General features: G+C 36.2%; 1 protein-coding gene across 2 annotated transcripts in view; it reads right to left on the bottom strand.

Moving 5' to 3' along the window:
- Positions 1-19466, bottom strand: part of LOC141433356 (RYamide receptor-like) — a 56073-nt gene that overhangs the window by 17529 nt on the left and 19078 nt on the right. For both annotated transcript variants that reach the window (XM_074095354.1, XM_074095355.1), the window contains exon 4: positions 13558-13706. In XM_074095354.1, coding sequence (XP_073951455.1) covers positions 13558-13706 — 149 coding nt within the window. The remainder of the gene's footprint in view (positions 1-13557; positions 13707-19466) is intronic.

The following is a 19466-nucleotide window of genomic DNA, read 5'->3' on the forward strand; positions in this document are numbered from 1 at the left end:
TACATGTAGGTATAGCCGAGGAAACTGAATCACGTACTGGTACTGGGGTGGAACCGTTGTACTACCAATGTTATGTTGACATCCCATACATTTGCCAAAGAAATCATAGCGAAATAGATCACGAAAAGGTTTCACATTCGATTTAGTTTCCATGACTGTCTATGAGAAATACGGCTATTGTGGTCTTGCCCTCCGCAATTGTCAGACCAAAACATGTTTTTTTTATATATACTATCAAATTATTTGTTCGTAGAACAGTTTAAACAGTCCGCACGCAGCGACGGCTAGCGCGTACACTGAGGCAACTGCCAGTTACACTGGACTTCCCCGGCCCCGCGACAATATCGGTGCCGCGTATAGTGGTGCATGTCGGTTGCCTCAGTATACGTTGTACCGATTAGCAAAACGGTGTTAGATGCATTCATATACGTCACTTTATTTCCAAAACTAATAGGAATATCCGTGCAAATTTTTTGTGGTAGGTAAATAAGGAAATATTAATCACAAAATTGCAAAAAACTAAAAATCAGAAATTTGTCACTTGTACCAGTATACGTAGGAGGTATCGATATGTAACTACTAAGGTCATATTCGGCGCATATTTGGCCTAAAAAGTCACACTTTTAAAATTTCACCGTGCAATTTTTTGAATTTCTGGCACCTGCGGCACAAACAATTTGTCGACTAATTGCCACCGTTACAAGTTTGAGGATTAATAGCTGCTATTCATGCTTTTAAAAAGAACACCAATTCTTGTTTACAGGTCAGTTTGGTCCACAATGCCGTGATTAATTGCCTAAAATTAGTAGGCAATAACTATCTTTGAAACATTACACATTTGAAAACATTTTACATTTGAAATTTACCACGAGCTTTGCGGTGAAGGAAAACATCGTAAGGAAACCTGCACAAACCTGCGAAGCAATTCAATGGTGTGTGTGAAGTTCCCAATGCGCACTGGGCCAGCGTGGGAACTATGGCCCAAGCCCTCTTGTTCTGAGAGGAGTCCTGTGCCCAGCAGTGGGACGTATATGGGCTGGGATGATGATGATGATGAATATCTACTATCTATCTTTATTAGATTTGGAGGTAAATGGCAATTTTCGAAATCAACCATTTTGGTAAATTCTAACACTAACACTAGCAGAAGTAGCCAATTAAAGCTCTATGTTATTCTTTCAACTAGTGGAATTATCTTCACGTGACCATTTTTTAGCAATGCGCACATTTATTACGCTTTTGAATGATATTATTATTATCTTCACATGTTATTTAAAAAATCGCCCCTCGGTGGTTCATTCTGCTCCCGGGAAATTGTCTTTTTACCCGACTGCGAAGAAGGAGGGTTATTGATGAGATAGTTTCCTAGGTAATGTGCACTTCGATGTTTGCCACGAACAGATATTTTTTATCTGCGTTTGTCGTGACATTGTAGATTGAAAGTCGGAGACAAAAATGTTGAAGAATAACAATATTATTATATTTTTAAAAGTCTCGCAGGGACTAGAAACATCTTATTGACGCAAAGGGTAAAGATAAAAGCAGGCAGCGTGTATCAAACAACTCGTGGAAATTATGAATGCCTCGTTAATTTTGGCTTAGCCATAATGGTATTACAGGGTCAATCAACTTTTTAGTGTTGTTATTCGGTCCCGTAACTCAAGAGACATCAGTGATATACTTAGCGTGCTTAGGATGCCTTGAAGGAATTGCCTTAAAACTGTCATACCTCCTAACCTTTAGTGGTTCTGTGTCCCATAAAATCATACTTTTAATAAGTAATTGAGGATACGTTACCATGGCAACAATCTACACTAAGGCGATGTTTCACCACCCATTGATTAGTCTTACCTGACGGTTAAATGGATGCCGTCTCCGTCTATTCGCACAAAACAAATAGAGACGGCATCACGATTGACCGTCAGTTAAGACTAATCAATGGGTGGTGAAACAGCCCCTAAACGTGTATTGATTGACCTATTGACCCTACTACACTTTTAATTTAACTCGAAACACCCTAAGTTGCCGTTTAAGTAGTTTCATTTTTATCAAAATAAAAAAGTAATGTATGGTAACATAGAACTATTGAAAACGTATCTATTTTCATCTAAAAAAAAAAAAATCAGATGATCATGTATTATTTTTAGTAAGAAACAAAAAAAAACTTTCAACATTTATTTTCTCGAGTTTAACAAAATGCTAGATTTGCCCTTTTGCATTTCGACGGCAGTACAGTCAATGTTAATTATTATGTACTTATACGTTACAAGACGTCACAAAAATCTATACACCTTTAGGTACGAGTATGCCATTACCATTAACAATAAGGTCCATGTATACATATACACATAACACTATGGCTGTATAGGTTTATTTTTCCAATGAGTACCAAAATATATCTATCATTTGATTTTAAAGAGGGGGGACACTTGGTGTTAGCAAATTAGCAATTTAAAGCATACTTAATATTTATACCTAAAACAGATCACTGAATCAAAAGTGCTTGCCGCAAACCATAATATACTGGGATATACGAGAGAAATCTTATATTATTTCCCTTTTTTTACAATTTTTTATTTAACTTGCCCTGTTTGTTTATTTATTTGTTTGTTTGGGTCAAATCTTGGAAGCTAAATTTGACCCACTTCCAGTGATCCGAATGACTTGAAATTTGGCATACTTACTTATGTAAATTTGGTGACAATACAATAATCTGGTAGTGGCATCTTTTTGTTTCTGCCAGGATCAATTTGGTACGAATATGTGACAATGCACGTACAGCCAACAAAAAGTATAGTCCGCAAAAAAGCTTGAATTATATGAAACTACCGTGAGACTCACTCATATTAAATGATATTATTACGGATAACTCACGTCTTAAACCGAGTTTAGCTCGACATGTTTCGGGCTATTTCGAAGCCCTTCCTCTCAGGAGCACGCGACTCGGCGGCTGCCGCAACACGCACACACATGAAATTTTTAACAAAAACTTATTTAATATCTTTATTTATTTGGGCACTTTACTTTGGTCATACAAATAATCAACCCAGCTTCAACAGGCCTTTAATCTAACAACTATTCTCCGCATTAGCATTAAAAGATAAGTTAAGCTTCTTGTAACTGTTCATAGCATCGTACTACGTATTTGGGGTTTGAGGTTGAAGACGATTCCTAAGTACTTGAACACGATAACATAACATAAATATTCACAAGGGCATTAAACTTTAAATTGTCCTCAGGCAGTATCTTTCCATATTTGGTTTGAATAACTAAATGCAAATAAAATGTCCTGAAGCGTATTTGTTGACTGTTAAAGAAGGCTTATAATAACGTTGGAGCTCACGAGTTTGCCGTCGACTATATTTTAAGTCAGCGAATAAATGTCACATCAGTTTATTCGTGCGGAATATTTCAAACGAAAATAAATTGAACGATATCAAAGTTGTACCAATTCCTATTACCTCCACTTATCAGATCTGATAAAGTAGAGACGGATAGAGATTGTTATAATATACATTTCGAAGAAATTTAGGGATCGGAGAAAAATCTTAGATGTTGGTTTATTTCCGTTTTAAGGGTACGTTTCTAGCAAAACGGAGACTGCAGAAATGATCAACTACATTAGTTGAACTCCACAGCACAGCACTGCAAGGAAAACGGGGCGATGTATGGTGAAGTTTAACTACCAAGATCATTGGTTGGGATATGGAGACCGTAGGAGATTTATAAGCATTAAAATTTACACTCCTCAAAGTGCCTGGGGATATTTTTTATCCCTAGACAGTTTTGAACATTTCAAGGAATTACTACTGAGTCAAAAGATCAAATTTGTCTAGACATAATGAGTACTTATTCCAATACTTTTTTTGATGCAATTACCTACTTAATGCTTTAAAATTTATTTCCTTATTTATTACTTCACTAGCTGTTGCCCGCGACTGCGTCCGCGTAGAATTCTATCTCGTGGTAATTATGCGGTTTTCCGGGATAAAAAACTATTGTACTTATTACTATATTCTTCCCCGTGACTCAAAATACCTTTATAGGTACTGAATTTCATCTAAATCGGTTCAGCGGTTTAAACGTGAAGAGGTAACAAACAAACACACTTACAAACTTTCGCATTTATAATATTAGTGGATGGCGTAGGTTTACCCACGCTGTGAAAGTAGTTTTGAAAACCGCACCCAAAAGTTCAGTGTGGCACTGTGTGGGCTTGCATGTTGAATGAATTAGGGGGTACTTTTGTTAAGAGCTTTTGTTAAACGAAATTTGGAAACACCTAAACATAACCCTTGCAATTAAGCGGATGGCTATTACAGATTACGGAGTAAGGTATCTTTAATTACTCCGATTACTCCGTTTAAAGTAAAGGATCTTGATACCTACGAGGAATTTAATAATTATTTTTCCTTGACAAACTTTTATTGACCAAACGGCGACGTATCAGACACGCGATCAAAATATTACTTTCGAAGAAAAATTACTTGAACACAATATCTACTAAATGGCGCTAGCATTCAATCGACAATTAAGTCACATGAATGACATAGTTTTCTGTGCTATTTGGGCATTTTTCACTTTAAATGCATCCTTTTCTTTTTGTCAGAACTAGGCAATTTTGGGATCTTCTTACTCAGAATCACGAGCACTGTTGATTTTGACGAAGAAAAAAGTGTCCTATTATTTTGTCAGTTTTGTGACTTTGTTTCATGCGTTTTATAAGGTATGTATGTATGTCGGGGCATGTGCACCACAGTATTTTTATAGATGATTCAAAGGTTGACTGGTAGAGATCCCTTAAAGGGATAAGTTCGCCTTTGATGTACAAAATGTGGGGGGATGAGATATATTATTATGTTCTCATTGTTTGTAAATTGTGTTTGTTTACTTATTTTGTGCAATAAAGAGTTTACGCATACATACATACATACATGATTTCAATGCGAAATAATTTCTTTAAATATTGACCTACGAAGTCTAGTTACATTGATTAAATTGTTGTTTTACAACTGCATTTTTTTTTAATTTAATCAAATCAGTCAATAATTTGACGATATTTTACAAGAAATTGGAAAACATGGTTGTAGGCGCACTTGCCTCTGGAAACGGGGCAATTGCACCTACGAGTATATTAAAAAAAACTCTAAAATAGAACGTTACCAGAAAACAAACTGTTTTACTCTGTGGAATGCCAAAAAACAAAAGCATGTTTCGTATTTGTGTTTTAATTATGCAGTCCTACAGTTATTTGCAGACTTCGTACGGTATTTATGTCAGGCGCGCCATATACCGTCAATTAGGGGTTCAAAAACTTTAATGCAGGCTTTTTAATACACATTACACGAATACACGAATTAAAAAATGTTATATTATGGAAGTATATTTACAGTCAGTTTAGCTATAAAAAAAGTTATTTTTATAAAAATAAAAAAAAATTCACCATTAAAATGCTACCTACGTTATTTTTGAATAACACAGGCTATATTTATTACTAGACTAGCAACCCGCCCTCGCTTCGCTTCGGTTTATATGAGTTTTATGAAACGGGAGTCGCGGGCAAAAGCTAGTTACTCATACCGTTATAAATCTAGTCATGAATGTATGTTGCCAGAGTATTATAATACCTAAGGTAAAGGCGCCTATTACGGGGGTATCGAAATCGACGGCATCACCGCGGCAATTTAAAATACGCATTTTATAATCAAACCGATAGATTTCTTAAAAAAAATATATTTTACAAGATAAAAGCTTATTTAGTCGACTTACGGATCTATTAGCGCTAGTGTATGTGAATGAATCAAACATCTCGCAATTCGTGATTTTCGAAATGGCACCGACGGGAGAGGATTTGCCATACTAACGCGTGACACCACATACAAGCAGACTCGAATCTTATTTAGTGTTTTACAAAATATTTATGGCAATTGAACTAATGTTATGGTTTTTAAATGGCTTTTTATAGTTTTTTGTACGAGTTCTGAATACTTTTTGTACATTTTTTGGCCCGGAAATACGATTAAAATGGAAAATAAAATACAGCGGCGATAGGCGCCATTTTTAACTGTTGATTGTAATACCGTGGTACATCACGGTAATAGTTAAAGTGGTAGTTTTGGTTCTTCAAGCTTTATTTTTGGTATAAATTATCGTTTATATAATTTGTTACAGTTATTTCAATCTTGATCTATTCACGCTTTTAAAAAACTATTTCCGTGTTATGAAAAGTGTTAACAAACTCTTAATTTTTAGCAAAAACTTCAATACTGAATTTGTAGTTTCTATAGAAACCGTTATTTTGCCAAGTTGTTTAAATATTGCGATGAAATTTTATATTTACTTACCAGTTATGTAATTTTGGTTATATGCCAAGGATGTAATAAGTATATTTGATTTGTAATTCAAACACAACTCTATCCTATAGTTTTTATAGGTCGGAATTAGATTTTACAATACTCCAAATTAAGCCAATTAACGATGGTATGATCGCATAACCCTCGGTAATAGAATGTTTGGGAATCTATTACCGACCCATTCAATTGTCTTTGGGTCGGTAATAGGTTCTTAAAGAAGTCCCTATTACCGAGTGACATTTATTTTTCTGTTAAAATAATTCACATTTAGGGTACCGTAAGTGCAGATTTTTTAGATAAAGTTGTGACTTTTACTCAGCATGCATACATCAAACTATAACTGGTGCATAAGCATAATAAAATACAATGGGCTGGATACACTATTCGAATCATACTTTAGTTTTTTATTTAAATTTTCTCAATAAATATTTGATGTACAATTTATTATACAGAACCAAAGCCATTACCCTTTTTAATCCCTCGGTATTAAGTTCCAAAACATGTGTCGGGTTCCTTTTACCGATGGTAGAAAATTGCCGTTTTTTTATACCTTCGGTAATAGAAGCTCAATTCGCGGTAATGGAATCACAGCCTGTCCATTACCACGGTAATAGAAGATTTGGGTATTTTGATTTCAATAATTATTTTATTAAATACTAATAACTAAAACGAGCCCAAAAAGTTAAGACACTGAAAGTTCAATAAACGCTCTTAAATAAAAAAAATATTCTCGTTTGTTAAGGAGCTTTAATACCCTTAATTTTTGGGACTCATTTGAAAACTTCCTTAAGTACCACGGTAATAGGCGCCGTTACCTACTAGGTGAATTTTCTTTATGATGTTTACACATCCACACAAGGCGAATAAAGAATGAGTGAAGAATACAGAAAGAGACGAAATAAGAACTGAACGAAAAACGAATAAGACGAACTTAGAATTGGACTGAAAACGAAAGAAACTAGTAATTACGAATGTGACCAGCATTGAACGTAGCGAAAAAATTGAGGCGAATAAGAGAATGAGATAAAAATCGAAAGGGAAGAATGAAAAATTGAGTCCAAGGATGACCGTGACGAAAAACGAATAAGACAAGTTACAGCATTGAACTTAGAAAGATTGGGACAGATAGCGAACAAGACGGATAAAGAATGAGTGACGAATACAGAATAAAAAGAAATAGGAATTGAAAGAAAAACGACTGAGACGAATTACTCTGATACCAAATTGAAGCACTGACTTTGACTTTGACTATATTGAACCGAAAAACTCACGTCTTAAATCGAGTTTAGCCCGACATGGTTTAGGATTAGGTTAGTTTCGTCGGGTAGTCTTGCGAGCAGAGCGGCGGTGCGCAGTGCGTGTGTTGCAGCAGCCGCCGAGTCGCGTTGCTCCGAAGAAGAAGGGCTACGGATTAGCCCGAAACATGTTGTTGGGCTAAACTCGATTTAAGACGTGAGTCAAAGTCAAAGTCAAAGTCAAAATATCTTTATTTAATTTAGGCCACAACAAGCACCTACGAATGTCAAAAAAAATCTACCACCGGTTCGGAAAAACCTCTGCTGAGAAGAATCCGGCAAGAAACTCAACGAGGTATATATATATTTTTTTTAAAACAGGTTTACAATATTATTAAATGATATGTATTCATCACAAGTATTTAACACAACTTTATTTTTAACACAGTAGGTTTGTTTGAAGGGATCGCTAATGCGGATCGGATTTATTTCGAAATATCCCTGTCCATGATATAATCATTAACTTTATAAAACGCCTTTGATATTAATGTCTTCTTGACAATAGATCTGAATTTTGTATCCGTTTCATTTATAATATTTTTTGGAATTTTATTATAAAAACGTATGCAATTTCCCAGAAAAGACTTTTTGGTTTTAGCCAGTCTGTAAGATGGAACTTTAAGCTTCCCTGTGTTTCTAGTAGCCTTTGGCTTATCGACGTTAGTGGGAAAATCACATATGTTCTTCCTAACATACATGATTATTTCAAAAACATAAAGCGACGGCAGGGTTAGGATATCTGTTTCCTCAAAAAAAGATCTTAAAGATTCACGCGTCTTCAAATTATAAATTGCTCTAATTGCTCTCTTTTGTAAGATAAAAATTGACTCAATGTCTGCAGCAGATCCCCATAAAATAAGGCCGTACGAAATGATGCTATTCAAGTAAGCAAAATACACCAACCGTGCCGTCGCCACATCGGTTAGCTGCCGTATTTTCCAAACTGCAAAAGCGTAAGTGAAAAGAGTAAGTGAGTGAGGGTGAGTAATGTGAAAATACCCATTAATTTATAATCTTTACAACTTAATTAAAGTTGACTCAGGCGTAACGTACATCAAAAGGACTACTTCAAGACCGCTAATTTCTACCTCAGATAATTGGATTACCCAAATTGTTGGTATAGTTAGAAGTAATTAATTTTAACAAACTAATTTAGAAACTCTTAATGTACTTACATTTAGTCAAGTCAAGATCAGCGCGAGCAGTCGATTTTCTTACAGAGTGATAGGTACGAGTATGTGTAAAATTTGATAATCGAATTGGGTAACTGTGTGTGTGTGTGTGTTTTAATTTAATTTAATTTTTTCACGTTTGATGAGTTTGATGCTTGTTTGTGTCGTTTAAGAAAACACGTGACAGAAAATGTATTTACAAAAATCGTAAATGCGACATTTTAAGTGTGTATCTTATACCTTTAAATGAGAAATATACAGGAATTTCTTTATTTAAGTACTTATTTATTTCGGGGATCTCGCTAGGCGAACAATCGATCTAGCATGATCTTTTTTCTGTGAAGACGCATGTATCCAATACTTTAGCCTGAACGAAGGTCGTCAGTCGCCCAACGAGTACAAACCATTCTAACTCATATTATATACTGAATTCCTCTCCTTATCCATCTCGATAAATTATTGTAGTGTAATTTTTCAGACCAACACCATGGCTTAAGGCGCTAGGCAAGGCATCTAGATATGTATACCTGTGCATGCAAAAGCACTTCGATATTTTCTACCTAATTAATATCAGTGGCACTCCCTCGACGCAGTTGCTGAGGCAAGATAATGAAGAAAGACCGGCTAGGGATATATTCATGCAAATTAATTAAGTATTATAGTTCAAAAATAAAACCTTTAAGAGTTTAAAAGTGTCAGGTTATGACTACTTTTTCTGCTTAGCCACAAAGCAGTACCATAGTTACAGATAAAATAAAACAAACCGTGCTTACGTTAATGTAAACTTAGTAAGCGTAATGAAAGTAGGAAAAAACATTTACATACAAAAAAATCTCACGACTCTCTCACAAAAGTGTCGTTCATTTAATGTCTTCTCTCTTATGTCTAATTCTAGTCATCTTACTAGTTTTAGAAGCAAATTCAAATTCATATATATACGTTAACGAACAAACCGTTCGCGGCATTGAGTAAACACTGCAAGTTTAAAATTATGTTTGTCATTGGGATTGCGAGACTTATAATCGATACCTCCTACGTATACTGGTACAAGTGACAAATTTCTGATTTTTAGTTTTTTGCATTTTTGTGATTAATATTTCCTTATTTACCTACCACAAAAAATTTGGACGGATATTCCTATTAGTTTTGGAAATAAAGTGACGTATATGAATGCATCTAACACCGTTTTGCTAATCGGTACAACGTATACTGAGGCAACCGACATGCACCACTATACGCGGCACCGATATTGTCGCGGGGCCGGGGAAGTCGAGTGTAACTGGCAGTTGCCTCAGTGTACGCGCTAGCCGTCGCTGCGTGCGGACCGTTTAAACTGTTCTACGAGCACATATTTTGATAGTATATATAAAAAAAACATGTTTTGGTTTGGCAAGACCACAATAGCCGTATTTCTCATAGACAGTCATGGAAACTAAATCCAATGTGAAACCTTTTCGTGATCTATTTCGCTATGATTTCTTTGGCAAATGTATGGATGTCAACATAACATTGGTAGTACAACGGTTCCACCCCAGTACCAGTACGTGATTCAATTTCCTCGGCTATACCTACATGTACGCGTGCTAGAAATATAACATTGCAGTATTACATTGCATTTTGGTAGTTGAGCATCCACAAAAAGAAAACAGTAAATTAAAATGAGAACAGTAAATTTCAATATACCTACAGGTTGATAAAAAAAATCCTGTACTATACTGTAACCCATATTAGGGCTACTGATTACTAATACGATATAAGTGGGAAACATCGAAATTAGAAGTCTTCTTGCGACTCCACTTCCATACAAAACTTTTTTTTTCGAATCACAGTATTTTTCTACTTGGACCATATTAGTAATTAGTAGCCCTAATGTGGTTTAAAGTATAGTACAGGGTTTTAATAACACCCTATACACATTTCTTTATACACACCTAAGAAATGGTACCTGGCTATGTATATGGCGAAAACGGGTAAACCGTATGAAGTTATAGAAGTTTCCCAAGACTCAGAAACAGACACAAAATTTAAATCTATTGTCAAGAAGACATTAATATATAAGGCGTATTATTAAAATTAATGATTATATCATGGATAGGGAAATTGGAAATAATTCCGATCCGCATTGGCGAGTGCTTACTCCAAATAGCGAATTGAGAACTGTTTTAAATATGTAGTTGTGTTAAATACTTGTGATGTATAGATATCACTAAAATATGATTGTAAATCTGTTTACAAAATATACCTAGGTTTATTGCCAGACTCTTCTCAACAGAGGTTTTTACGAACCGGTGGTAAATTTTTTGACATTCATAAGTGCTTGTTACAATCTAAATTGAATAAAGATATTTTGACTTTGACTCAATATTTCATGTCAAAGCTTGTCTTAAGCAAAGTGCCAATCAGACTCGCGCACGAAGGGTTCCGTACCATCTATACAACTTCATTAGGATTAGCAAAAAAATGTAAAAAAAAAACATTTGTTGTATGGGGGCCACCTTAAATATTTATTCTGATCTATTTTTTGTTATATATATATTATATCGACTACAGTTATACATAATCTGTGAAAATTTCAACTGTCTAACTATCATGGTTCATGAGATACAGCCTGGTGACAAACGGACGGACAGCGAAGTAGTATAAAGTAGTAGGGTTTCCGTTTATACCCTTTGGGTACGGAACCCTGAAGAGGCACAAAAAGCTAAACCGTTATGTGGATACAAATGGGTGCGATGCGATATATGTATCACATGAGGAACCTTTCACAATAAAATATGAGTACACATTTGAACAGGAATACGAATCAATTGAATGTGCTTCCATTAATTTAAAGCACTTAATACAATTACTTTTCTTAATAAAACCATTTATATTTCAAGTGAGGTTTTTTATAAAGGTATATTTCTGTATTTTGTATAGCACGTTTAAAACATTACTAGCGGTATATTGGTACAAGTGGCATGCTAATGTTAGCGTATAATGATGCAAGTGATAAAAACGTTTATAAATCAATAGATGAAGGTAAAAGAGCATCTTTTTTATTGTTCATTGCAAGCCATATAAGTATTTCATCTAAAAATTCATAAACAATATAAAAATATCGTTAGATCAGTAATCTACGCATTACGCCGTATACTGGAGCAAGTGGTAATTAGCTCAGTATACCGCACAACTACAAGATGTAAAATACGCGTATAGTAGTGTATCTGCCATTTTCTCAAAAACTATAAAAAATTTCAAAATTCCATGAATACAGGTAGAAAGCCAATATTTTCTTTGGAACTAATGCAAAATTTTGAAAAGTTATATCACCAAATGAGAAAGTTACAGGTTTTTGAACCTTTGAACAGCTCTCCTGTAAATTTATGATTATGCACTTGTACCAGTATACGTAGGAGGTGTCGTATTGCTCTCGCAGCCAAGAGTATTTGCTAGCCATGAAGCACAAAGTTTCTCTTTTCTTGAAACTTTCATAGACATGGTAGGTATTTAAGTGAATAAGGCCTTGCGTTTTATTTTTTGTCACACGTTAGATTCTTTGACTAAAACCAGTGAGCCTGTATGTTGCCAATTTACGTTTTACTTTACGGAAACAAATGGTGAATAATCCTTAAATATGTACTGTTTGTTTAAAACGATCCCTTCAAATAGCGAACCTACTGTGTTAAAAATAAAGTTGTGTTAAATACTTGTGATGTATACACATCATTTAATAATATTGTAAATCTGTTTTAAAAAAAAATATATATATACCTCGTTGAGTTTCTTGCCGGATTCTTCTCAGCAGAGGTTTTTCCGAACCGGTGGTAGATTTTTTTTGACATTCATAAGTGCTTGTTATAGCCGAAATTGAATAAAGATATTTTGACTTTGACTTTGACTTTGACTTTGAAAAAACATAACATTAAGAAAATACAAAATGTATCCACAATGAAGGATTCATCAACGTTACAAGAATGAATTAGCAACATGCTTTTCCACAAACGAAATGGTGAATTATGAATTGAAGTAGTTCAAATACATGTGGTCGACGGAAATTCCCACCGAAATGCATCGTTGGCGTATTGAAAAATGGGCATTCTCGATTGTTCATTCTCACTCTTTTAATTTCATCGGGCAAGGGCAACTTACTTCAATAGAGAGCCGCGCTTAGAATACTATTAGTCATGCTTTAAAGTTATTTATGTGTAATAAATATATGTAAATAATTAGTTAGTGCGCTATAAAACAAAGTCCAAAGTAGGGTCGGCTTAGCGATCCCTTATTTATGGCTGCGGTACATTAGTGATTCTCCACAAGTGACCCAAGAAACCCCTCTTTTCTACCTTTGCATTTGATTGAAAAGTGTCAACCTGAATGATACACTTGTGCAAACGAGATGTAACGAACTTTTGATAGTAGTATAAGGAAAAAGTGAAATTGTACATAAATCTTATCTTATATACAATCTTTGGAGATGTTAGAAATGACTACGGGAACAAAAAACATAACCATATTTGCTATACCACTGTACCTAATGGTGTTTAGGATTCTGTGATTTGATAAGTGTAAGCGAGTGGGTCAATGAGTTTTTAACAACCTATGACGGTATCTCAGCGATATGGATTATGTTTTTCTAAACATGTATTATAATCTCACTCTGCCTTGATTGTAGTAATCAGTCTTTATTACTTATACATGCCCTGGGCATAGGCCCCGTGTACCCTTATGGTAAAAACTGTATTGCTCGTAGTGTACCTTAGGGGCGTGATGATGGCTCGGTGGCGGTCGATGGCAATGGCTGTCAGCGTGAAGACGCTCACATTGACGCTCAGCGCCTGCACGAACGGGCAGAAGGGGCACATGAAGTGCGGCAGAAGCCATCGCTGCAGCAGCGCGGCTTGAAACTGTTGGAGAATACATACGTTAGTTTTACTCAAGATTCTACCCAATTTTATTTACAAGTAACATTAAACTTATGGGTGAATCGAGCGGTTTGATGCCTCATTTCTGACTTATTTTTGTTTTCCAACAAAGTTTACTCTGAGCCTCATCACTTCTGTTAAAGGATACCTACTACCAAAAAAGCTTTGACCTCTTCATCGCCCCAGTCATCTAGTCGTGACAGCTAATGGAATGCTTCACATGCCACGGTCATCTATATATGACCATCATTCAACTCGAAATTAATCCTTGTACAATGGAATTATAAATCAAATTGATTTGTCGCTGATTTTTCTCTGGCGTACAGAGCGCGTTATTTCGTTTGTTTTGTGGCGGTGAAGAGGTTAAAACGCTGAATATTGACCCAAGTACATTCACAACCGCTCAAAGGAACCCTATGTTTTATTTTGAAGATCCTGGTGACCATAATGAACTGAGTAAGAACGTAACACCGTAACGCCATATTAGAATTTACTTACAATATGGATAAGACTTTCCTTTTAACTTTGGCTTTTGACTTGACGACCGGATAGCCCAGTGATTAGAGAACCTGACTGCGAAGCTTGAGGTCCTGGGTTCGATCCCCGGTCTGGGCAAATATTTTTATGACGAATACGAATATTAGTCCTTGAGTCTTGAGTGTTTAATATGTGTTTAAGTATGTGTAATATTTAAGAATGTTTATCTGTTGTCTAGTATTCATAACACAAGCTTTGTTTACTTTGGGACTAAGTCAATTGTTGTCAAGTGTGCCGTGATACTCATGTATTTTTGTTTTATTTATTTAAAGCTTAAGTATATATAATTACGTACGTATGTACCTCCTTCTGACAACACGTGCCGTATATTGATAGCGTAAACTACGTTTTGTATTAACAAAACAAGCTTTAAATAGCCAGGCATTGCTTTTGTTCAATTCGGGGCCACACGGTGTCACAAACGTGTCTTTTATTCGCCGTAGACAAACATTCATTGCTTTACAAAAATGGGTCGTGCCAAATAGTGCCAAAGGTCAAAAGATAATAAGGATAGTACTCACTAATCCATGGTCATTGCTATAACAAGAAGAGTACTAACTTGCCAATTTTTTTAAAGACAAGTATAATATTTAGGGCTTAGTTAGTTATCTTACCTATGTGGTAATAACTAATTCTTCTTCTGGTCCGGGAAGGTTTCATACACCATAGTTATTTTAGCATATTCAATTTAAAATTCATTATCACGCACAAGTTGTCAAACCCAAATCTACCCCATATATGGTAGGTAATAAATGTGAAATGAATGTAAGTAAGTTCACTGTACTTAAATGGTATAAGCAATCAATAAGACATTGTTAGAAGTATGAAAATAACCAGGGACGGCCTAGGGGTAGAGTAAGAGGAGGGTTTCTAGGCGCTAGATGGCAAGGGGTGCCATTTCCTAGTTTCCAGTGCAAAATAAAATTTTCATGGTGCTTTATGAGAGACGCGTGGCGCAGAAGTGGTGTCAATCTCGCTCTATCTTAATCAAAGGCTAAAGCTGAATTACCTTTATGAACTTTGATGGGGCTGTCACCATCATTTAAGAAAGCGACATAAATCAATGATTACAATAGTAAATAATAATATAATAATAAATATCATGGGACACTTGACACCAATTGACCTAGTATCAAACTAAGCAAAGCTTGTACCTGTGGACACTAGGCAACGCTATAGTATTCTTAAAACAATACCCTTAATTTGGCACCGAGAAGAATACTGGACATTCTAAAAAAATAAATCTACACGTAATATTAAAACATGGAGTTTTTTTTTAAGTAGCATAAATTAATTAAATGCTAATATTATTTCACCAAAAAATTTATCAAGCCGGTGGGAACGCCAAGTGTTCGTCTGTGGCCGCCAAGATGCAGAGGAGGAAGGTCGCGTCTAGCGGGCTCCCGACAAATGGTTTTTTTTCTTGGTTTTGTATGAAATTGTTATGAGTTATTGCCATTGTGATATTAAGTAATAATTAAAAAACATATTTCACTATAGTTGACATTAAGAACACGTTCTGTTTGTGTGTTTAACGTTTGCAAAGTATAACGTCCATTATACTTCCCGTTGCCAACTACGCAACGTTTTAACTTGCTTTTGCTACGTCCAGCATTCTTCCCGTTGCCAACTGCACAACGTTTTAACTTGCTTTTGCTATGTCCAGCATACTTCCCAATGCCAATGATGTAGTTTTTTTAAAACTTCTGTCATGTCCATTATAATACACTTTGCCAAATATGAGTAAAGTGAAATAAAAACTACTTTTATAAGTTTAACCGGTATATGTGTGTATGTGTGTGTCTGTGTGTAGGTCTTGTCTGTCTGTCTATGGCAACGTAGCTCTTAAACGAGTGAACCGATGTGTACTGATTGAATGTGTTTTTTTTTTAATTTGAAAACAAGTTTTCTAGCGGTCATTCTTAGCAAGATTTCAAAATCGGTTGCCATTTTTGAAATTTTTGGCTTTGAAATGACCGAAAAAGTTACCTGTAAGTTTTGTGGTTATAGAAATGGGTAATTAATTATTAAATCGTAGAAATAACACAGTTGAGAAGAAATAGCACTTCTCCAGACGCTTCTACCTACTATTAATTCCTCATTGGAATGACTCAATTTACTTGGAGAAGATTCTGACAAAGATATACGCTTCTACTATTAATTCCTCATTGGAATGACTCAATTTACTTGGAGAAGATTCTGACAAAGATATAGATACAAACCAAAGTAATAACTGTGAAGTAAATCTTCTATCACCTATAATACGAGAGGTTATACCACTTAATGGGGAAATAAATTACGAGAATATACCCAGTCTGTCGTCTATTCCATTATTGGCATCTCCTGCTAAACCTTCCGCATCACATGTGTTAATAAAAAAAAATACCTCGTTGAATTTCTTGCCGGATTCTTCTCAATAGAGGTTTTTCCGAACCGGTGGTAGGTTTTTTTTTGACATTCATAAGTGCTTGTTCTAGCCTAAATTGAATAAAGATATTTTGACATTGACTTTGACTTTGAACACCTGCCATTCGAGAACCTTTTGACCCCATCGGCCATCAGTCCTGCGAGCAATGTGCCCCGCCCATTGCCACTTCAGTTTCGTAATTCTTCGGGCTATGTCGGTAACCTTAGTTCTACTGCGGATATCATCATTTCTGATTCTATCCCGCAGAGAAACCCCGAGCATAGCCCTCTCCATAGCCCTTTGAGTGAATTTGAGCTTCCTCATGAGGCCCATCGTTAGCGCCCACGTCTCAGATCCGTATGTCATCACTGGCAACACACACTGGTCAAAGACTTTTGACTTCAAATACTGCGGTAATTTGGATGAAAAGACACTGCGAAGCCTCCCGAACGCTGCTTAGCCGAGTCGGATTCGACGAGTGATCTCTTTCTCGAAGTTGGACCTACCTAACTGGACCGTTTGTCCTAGGTATACATACTCGTCAACAATTTCGAGCGCAGAGCCTCCGACTATTACGGGAGTTGGCACAACATGGACATTAGACATGACTTTTGTCTTGCCCATGTTCATTCTCAGGCCAACTCGGTCGGAAACTTTGCTGAGGTCAGCGAGCATAGCACTGAGGTCCTCCATGGTCTACATGACTAGCCATGGTCTAGCCATGACTACAATATCGTCGGCGAATCGCAGGTGAGTGAAGTACTTGCCATTAATGTTGATGCCTCGTTCTTTCCAGTCCAAAACCTTAAAAGCATCCTCCAATGCAGCGGTGAACAGTTTCGGAGAGATCACATCTCCTTGTCTGACTCCCCGCTGCAGAGGAATAGGCTTCGTGCTCTGGTCCTGTAGTCGGACGGACATAGTGGCGTTTTCGTACAGACACTTCAACACTTCGATATACCGGTAGTCAACTTGGCACGGCAAGTCTCGATCGAATCGAAGGCTTTCACGTAGTCCACAAATGCAAGGCAAAGGGGAGGTTATACTCTTCGGTCTTCTGTATAACCTACCGCAACGCATGTATGTGGTCTACGGTACTATAGCCTTTTCGGAAGCCGGTTTGTTCTTGAAAGTAATGTAGTCTTTGTTATTAATTACAAGAGCGGTATGATAAGTTACTTAGACTTTTTATTGGCAATGAAGGCGTCTTTTTTTTTCAATTATTTCCATTGAGAGTACCTATGATTATTTTCAAAGTAGAAGTATACTAAATTTATTATCATTCCGCTATTGTACTTAAATAAAAGATTTGTCCATTGTGCTCATTTTAAAAGACTGACTTTTGACTTGGTTCAAAAAGTATAGAAGAAGATTTATAGGTTTAGTATAAAAATGATCTCATGTTAGTGATAAGTACTTGTTTATCAGTCTTGATTGTCAGAAAATTGTTAATATTTTAAATTTTTTGTATTTTTTCTCGACAGAAAATTTTAAAATAAGCTGAATGTAACAATTGTAAGTCTGTAGATTCTTTAAAGTGATTTTCTAATAAATATTTTTACATTTTGTATACTTTTGTTTGATTAAAAACAAATAATCGGGAAACTACATATCTTTGGCAATGGCCAGTATACTAGACATTGAAACAATTGTCCTGTCCTCTGCCCAGTTGGCAACGTCCAGCATACTTGACATACGTTTTTCTGAAAACTATTGACATTTGATTTTTTTACTATTTTTACCGTGTATATGACAACATAATTACCCCAAAAACTATAATTCTAACCTTATTTCGATATTTTTATTCCTTGCCAAATTAAGGGTTAAATGGGGTGGGGTTAATGGGGGTAAAATTCGGGTTGATCCCTGCCGCATCCTTTCGCCACCGACCTACGCGACAATACTTCCATCCTCACCATTTAGATGGTTGGCGGTCCTCTACTGTGCGTTTTCCAGAAATTTTCTGCCTCGCACAGCGAAACTCTGGAATGAACTATCGCCTGCGGTATTCCCGGACCGATATGACCTTCAAGTTTTCAAGAAAAGAGCGTACTCCTACCTTAAAGGCCGGCAACGCACTTGTGACTCTTCTGGTGTTGCAGGTGTCCATGGGCGACGGTAATCGCTTACCATCAGGCGATCCGCCTGCTCGTTTGCCCCCTATACCATAATGTGGTTTATTAAGCCCTAAAAATTTCATTATTTAACAGATCAACTAACTGGAAAGCCAAGAGGGCTTGGGCCATAGTTTCCACGCGGGCCCACTGCGGATCGGGAACTTCACACGCACCATTGAATTGCTTCGCAGGTTTGTGCAGGTCTCCTTACGATGTTTTCCTTCACCGCAAAGCTCGTGGTAAATATCAAAATAAATGTAATTCTGCACATGAATTTCGAAAAACTCAGAGGTGCAAGCCGGGGTTTGAACCCACGACCCCTCTGCTTGAGAGGCGATAGGTCAAACCACTAGGCCACCACGGCTTCAAGTTAGATTATACAAGAGAAAAATGTTCCATGCATATTCTCTATTTTTGTTCGATCTACTGCTCTTGGGACTTAATTATACAAAATACGCGACGATGTAATTTAAACAATATTACAAAAAAAACATAAATTGCAACAGAAAATAAGACAGGTTACACAATCAAATAAAAAAAAAACATAAGCAGGTGGCAATGGGCTCAGGCTCAGCATAAGCTGCGAGCAAAGGAAACTTGCAGCGCTGATATTCAGCCTGCGCCCGTCACACAGCGTAACAAGTTTACTAAGTTTACTTTGCTTGATTCGGTCCCAGAAGT

This window comes from Choristoneura fumiferana, chromosome 12 (genome assembly GCF_025370935.1).
Source record: "Choristoneura fumiferana chromosome 12, NRCan_CFum_1, whole genome shotgun sequence".
NCBI lineage: Eukaryota > Metazoa > Arthropoda > Insecta > Lepidoptera > Tortricidae > Choristoneura > Choristoneura fumiferana.